Source organism: Cariama cristata, unplaced genomic scaffold, assembly GCF_000690535.1.
Source record: "Cariama cristata isolate BGI_N322 unplaced genomic scaffold, ASM69053v1 scaffold14510, whole genome shotgun sequence".
Taxonomy (NCBI): domain Eukaryota; kingdom Metazoa; phylum Chordata; class Aves; order Cariamiformes; family Cariamidae; genus Cariama; species Cariama cristata.
In genome coordinates this window covers 7,436-13,621 of record NW_009594169.1, presented here as the reverse complement: position 1 = coordinate 13,621, position 6,186 = coordinate 7,436, and the positions used below count along the sequence as shown (strand labels likewise).

At 57.6% G+C, this 6,186-nt stretch overlaps 2 protein-coding genes across 2 annotated transcripts in view; both read left to right on the top strand.

Moving 5' to 3' along the window:
* LOC104159215 (membrane primary amine oxidase-like) overlaps positions 1-2,586 on the top strand; it is a 4,919-nt gene extending 2,333 nt beyond the window's left edge. The window contains exons 2-4 of the mRNA XM_009697066.1: positions 1,122-1,407; positions 1,633-1,762; positions 2,302-2,586. Coding sequence (XP_009695368.1) covers positions 1,122-1,407; positions 1,633-1,762; positions 2,302-2,586 — 701 coding nt within the window. The remainder of the gene's footprint in view (positions 1-1,121; positions 1,408-1,632; positions 1,763-2,301) is intronic.
* Positions 2,587-4,176: 1,590 nt separating this feature from the next.
* Positions 4,177-6,186, top strand: part of LOC104159206 (membrane primary amine oxidase-like) — a 4,318-nt gene continuing 2,308 nt past the window's right edge. Inside the window, 3 exon segments of the mRNA XM_009697055.1 lie at positions 4,177-4,530; positions 4,533-5,751; positions 5,850-6,135. Coding sequence (XP_009695357.1) covers positions 4,177-4,530; positions 4,533-5,751; positions 5,850-6,135 — 1,859 coding nt within the window.

Genomic DNA, 6,186 nt, shown 5'->3' with positions numbered 1-6,186 from the left:
GAAGTTGCATTTGCTGCATACTCCTGCCATCTATTAAAAATGTCTCAGTTTCGTTTTAATTGGGAAACACAAATTTAAAGACTGTTCCCTGTGGTTTTAGGATGAGGTTTGGGTGCTTAAGTAAAAATTGGGGATTGCAAAACTGCAAGAACAGGGAAAAAGTGGATGAAATCAGACTGTCACTGCTGTCGCTGGAAGGGAAGGTTTGGGGTTGGAAGTTTTGTTCACATCAGAAAAGGGAAGAAAAAGTACAGTGGCGGTTGCGGGGTGTGGATCCTCTTCCATGGGGCTCTGGCTCTGGTGCTGACCTTGATGGCAGCCCCAGGGCTCGGGCCCAAGGCACTGCCCAAACCTTCCAGCATGGCCAGAGGTTCAGCTCTGAAATGGCATTTATGCAAGCTGGAAACTCGTGTGGGGCCAAGGGGAGCAGAGCACAGGAGGGCATTATGCCACATGCTCCAGCCGGGATGGGCAGCGGGTACGAAGCACCGTCCCCTCTGCCAGAGCGGTGCTGGTGCTGGCCATCGAGTGCTCTTGGCCAGCTCTTTGCTGCCATCTCCCTGGATTTATTTGCTCTTGTGCCCCTCCTGTTGCTCTGAGCCTCTGGCTCGTGACTCTTCTTTGTGGAAAGACCTGAACTGTGCAGCCCTGCTCCAGTTCTGTGATGTGCAAATGTGCTCGGAGCCTGGGCTCTTCCTAGTGCTCTCCAGCTCACAGGACGCATGCTGATGAGCAAAAACATGGTGTCTGGGCCATCAGGTGCTTTAGTTAATTAGACTGTGCTTGCACTGGGAAGCAAACCCGTTCTTCTGCACTGGGACAAGGCTCCCTTCTCCCTCGCAGAGGGCGAGAGTCCCCGTGGGTAGTGGTGTCTGCCACAGCGTGGTGTTGCGTGGGTCAGACAAATGTACAGTTGTGCAGCCATAGATAAACGTACACGACGTACAGTCATGGTGCAGTGGAGCAGCGGAGCAGTAACTGCTCTCATGGGCAGGAGCCAGTGCTCAGAGCTTGGGGTGCAGGAGGGGAGGACGGGGAGAGCGAGCTCTTGCTGCAGGGATGTCCGTGAGGAACAGAGGACTGGGAGGAAACTTCTCAGTGACTTTGCTTTTGCTTCACAGGGCTGAAAAACTCCCTGGTAGCCCATGACATGGCGTTTGAGATGACACGGGCTCCCTGGAGCCCCGAGCAGCAGATAGAGCGGCCACGACTCACCAAGAAAGTCCTGGACACAGAGGACCAGGCTGCCTTCCGGCTCCAGTCAAAAATGCCCAGATACATCTACTTCGCGGCCAACAGCAAAAACAAGTGGGGCCACCAGCGTGGTTACAGGATCCAGATCACCAGTTTTGCGGGAGACCATGTCCCCGAAGCCAGCTCCATGGAGAGGGCCATCAGCTGGGCAAGGTCAGGCTGCTCTGACTGGGACAGCAGGTTCTTAGAGACACCCCAGCTCTGCCGCTGGGGAGACATCGCATGGATGCCCCTTGATGGGGAGGCACAGGGCAAATGCTTTCCTGAGCTGGGGTTACTCTATAGGAGCAGGCTTATGCTCTGCAGACTCTCTGGGGAACTGGGTTTCAGCTCTGCCCTGCCCCAGGGGGCTGCTCCCATCTCTTTTCTCGTCCTCAGGTACCAGCTGGCCGTCACCCGTCGGAAGGAGGAGGAGCCCACCAGCACCAGCATCTACAACCAGAACGACCCCTGGTCACCCACTGTTGCCTTCGCCGACTTCATCAACAATGAGACCATCACCAACGAGGTGCGCTGGGCTCCCCTGGACTGGAGCTGTAATACCCAGTCCTGTGCTGAGCAGAAGCCCCAGAGCTGCCCCAGGGGCTGAGCGACCCCAGCATCACCCACAGGACAGTGAGCTCAGCTGGGAGAGCAGTGGCCCCAGGGAGTGATGAAAGCGGGTTTGAGCATCCCCTTTTCTGTGTATCTGCTTGGTGCTTTGGTCAGAACACATAGATCAGAGTACAGAGCAGGAGCTTGTTTCTCCCTATGGAGAAGTGCTGGCAAAACATCAGGAAAATCTCTGTGATGCCAGAGCCTGGCCGCGTGGGTCAGAGCAAGGGCCGTTCTGCTGGGTGGAGATCTGCGGCCGTGGCTGCAGGCAGCTCTTTGGGGAAGGGAGGGGATCTTTCGCAGGAGAAGGAAGCTCAGCGTATGGGAACGCGGCTGGGCTGGTGCGCGTGGAGGTCCCCTCCTGCTCTCCTGTAACTTTCCATGGCCCCTGCACAGATTTCGGTTGCTGCTGCTGTAGGCTTCTGAAATAATTTGTGGCTCTTCCCTACCTAGGACCTGGTGGCCTGGATAACCGCCGGTTTTCTTCACATCCCACACTCTGAGGATATTCCCAACACTGTGACAGTGGGAAATTCAGTCGGCTTTCTCCTGAGACCCTACAACTACTATGACCTAGACCCCTCCATATACTCGCACGATGGTGTGTTTTTCACCAGTGAGCAGGACTTCACGGCGTGTGAGATCAACCCTATTGCATGCCTGCCCAAAACTGCCTCTTGTTTGCCAAACTTCCCTCCGTTCACCTATGATGGTTTCCAAAATATGAGCAGGCTTTAAAGCTACAGGATGGTGTTAGGAGACCCAGTCGGAGACACCGGGTTGACTGTTCTGTCTCAGATTTTCAGTTTTTTTGTGAAGTTGTCTCAATTTCTAGTTGTGCAATGACTTCAGTTTTTATTATTGCTTTTAAAATAGTGCTCTTTAAAAGGGAAGCATAATCTTCCTGGCATGATGCCAGACAGCAGTCAACATTATCTCTGTCAATTGCTGAATTTGAGTCTGTTGCAGGAGGAAAGTGAGGAGAAAATCCTGTTCCTCTGCTGTAGAAGCAAGTGCTGTGTAGTGCCTATCTCAGGTTAAAAAAATGAAAATGGTTCTAGTCCAGTGCTCTCTTGAGTGTCTCGTTCTTACGGCTTACAGCAGCATCTGCTGGAGGGATGATGCTGGGTCTCTGCTGTGTTTCCTGCATCCACAAACCAGCCCAGCAGTGAGGCTCTGGGTGCCCGATCCGGGCACAGGGATGGTCTAGCCGGAGGGCAGGAGGGATGGGCTGGGGAGTCCCAGGGCTCCGGGGGGAGGACCAAGGCAGGTGCTGGCACTGAGCTCTGCGGGTGTTCAGGGTGAGGCTGTGGACAGAGCCAGGACCCGCTTGGGCTGCAGCTCTCGGGCACTCGCCACTGGGTGCAGGTGAGGGGAGCGGTGGGGATTATTGCAGAGATGGATCCTGTTGTCCCTGCACCAGCACTGTCCCCACGGGTGCCTCTGCATGAACCAGCTGAACCACAGCCCCGCAGGCGGTGCGTGGGCCAGCTCAGCCTGTCGCAGCCCGATGCTGGCCATTTTCACACAAGTGCCCTTCTCCAGGCTTGAGCCAGGGTGTGGGAGCTGCGTGGCTGCTGGTGGTGCAGCACTGCCAGCGCTGCTGCCCAGTTGCCAGGATGCTAGGTGGGCTCTGGAGCCCTCGTCCCCCTCCTTGCAGCCCCATCTATGCCAGGGTGTAGCCCAGGATCAGGAGGCACCTTTGACGCGTGACAAGCAGCTGTCCCCTCCCTCCCTCCTGGCTGCAGGACCGGTGCCTTCCCATGCATGGGGTCATCGTCAGCAGAGTGTGATGCTGCAATGTTTCTGCACAGGCTGTAGAGGCATTGCTGAGGATGGCAGGGCCATGGCAGGATGGAGCCACGGTGCTGTGCTTACCACTGCTCTGCACAGAGGAGCCTTGTCCTTGTGGTCTCTGCTGTCTGCCTGGCTGTTTGCATCTGTGGAGTTAAGAGAAGGAGGTGCAGGGAGATGCATTTATTTCCCCCCAGTGACTGGATCTGTCTTCTCCAAGGTCTGCAGTGTAGCATCTGGGACAAGAGGGGAAGGACAGATGCAGAAGCATTACATTTACTTAAAATTATGATCTGCTGGGGGAAGCAGAGCAAAGTTGCCTTTTATGGTTCCCAGCAAATCCCAGACGTGTGAGAACATCCCCCTGTGCCCGCCCTGCAAGCTCCTCCAAGCTATTCCCTGTTGGGAAAAGACGGGGCGGGGGGGAACCAAACCCAACCAAACCCAGCCCCTTCTGTCAGTGGTCACTGGGAGGATTCTGCAGCTGGAAACCCGCCCTGCTAGACTGCGGGAGCTCTCAGTGCCTCAGCAGTCATGAACGTGAAAACTGTGCTCATCCTCCTCGTTCTGGCTTTAGCCACAATATTTGCTTTAGTCTGTGTGTTGCTGACCAGAGGAAGGGTCCCCAGCACCTGCCAGCACCAGCCCCTGGAGCAGGAGGACAGCGATGACGGCCCGAGTCTGGTCTTTGCCGATCTGACACCCGAAGAGATGGCGCAAGTGGTGCGGTACCTGCAGGGAAACCTTGGGGTGCAGCTGGTTGACGCCTCGCGTGCAAAACCCTCTGACAACTGCATCGCATCTGTCGACCTGCAGGTCCCCGCCAAGGCAGAGGTGCTGCGGTTCCTGGATGGTGGGGGGGCTCGCCCCCCCCGGGAGGCGCCCGGGGGGCGCTGGCTGGGCGCTACTTGGGGAACCAGCCAGACCCCAACGTCACAGAGTACGTGGTGGGTCCGCTGCCAACACCGGCATATCACCGGGACGTCACGGTGCAGAAGTATGGGGGGAAGGTGCCGTACCACCGCAGACCCGTTACCGGCAAGGAGTACATGGATGTCAACACCCTCATCCAGCGGGAGCTGAGAAAGGCACCGCGCTTCCTTGCCGCATGCTGTGAGTCCGATGGGACCGACCTGGCCATCCTCACAACGGCCCCACGGGGTTTCAAGTCCGGCGACCGCGCAACCTGGTTTGTCCTCTTCCACAGCGTGTCTGGCTCTGGCTACTACCTCTCGCCAGTGGGGCTGGAGGTGCTGGTGGATCACAGGGACCTCCAGGTCTCCCGCTGGCAGCTGCGCCAAGTCTTCTACAATGGCGAATACTTTGCCAGCATGGGGGACCTGGAGGATATGTTTGTGGCCGACTTGTTGGAGGTCATCAGGATTGAGAAGCCCCAGGCTGAAACAGTGCTGGGCTCGATGAGACCCCGGCACCTGCCTGGCTCCCCGGGTCCGCTGCAGTATGAGCCCCATGGTCCCCGCTACAGCATCAGAGACAACCGTGTCACCTTCCAGGGCTGGAGCATCATCTTTGGCATGAACCCCAACTCTGGCCCGCGCCTCTTTGACATCAGGTACCGTGGGGAGAGGATTGTCTACGAGCTGAGTCTCCAGGAAGCCTTAGCCCTGTACGGCTCCAACTGCCCTGGGGGCATGTTGACCCGCTACCTCGATGGGAGCTTCGGCACCGGCCGGGTGTGCCGCGGCGCGTATATGGGCTTTCCTGACACAGCGACCTAGGTGGACCGACACTATCTGGCAGAGTCAGAGACCCCCAGAACCAACCAAAACTCGCTCTGCATTTTTGAGCATGACGCTGCCCTCCCTCTGCGGCGCCACTTCTCTGACTTGCAGTCCTTGTACTATGGTGGGCTGCGGAAAAACACGCTAGTCATCCGTGCCATCTCCACTCTCATCAACTATGACTACATCTGGGACTTCATGTTCCACAGCAGTGGAGCCATGGAGGTCCGGGTGCATGCCACCGGCTACATCAGCTCCTCCTTCCTCCATGGCCAAGGCACCGACTACGGCAACAGGGTTGGGCCCCACACGCTGGGGACGATGCACCTACACCACATCCACTACAAGGTGGACCTGGATGTTGACGGTAGGTCTAGGCACCTTTGTGTGTGGCTGTGGTTCACTATGAGCTGCAGGTGTGCCTGGGGCACAGAGCTTGAGAGGGTTTTCTCTTCTGCTTCGCAGGGCAACTGAACTCCCTGGAGACCCAGGACATGGGGTACGAGCTTGTGAAAGAACCCTGGGGCATGCAGCACACCATCGAGCGGCCATACCTCCGCAGGAAAAGGCTGGAGAGGGAGGACGAGGCGGCATTCCCGCTCAACACCCCCATGCCCCGCTACCTCTCCTTTGCTGGCCCCAATCCCAACAAGTGGGGGCATCCGCGCAGCTACCGGATCCAGATCACCAGCTTCGCTGGGGAGCACCTGCCCGCCAGCAGTCGCATGGAGAGGTCCATCAGCTGGGGCAGGTGGGTGCCAGGGCTGGGGCAAGCGGGGCCGCCACCCCGGCTACCCCCACG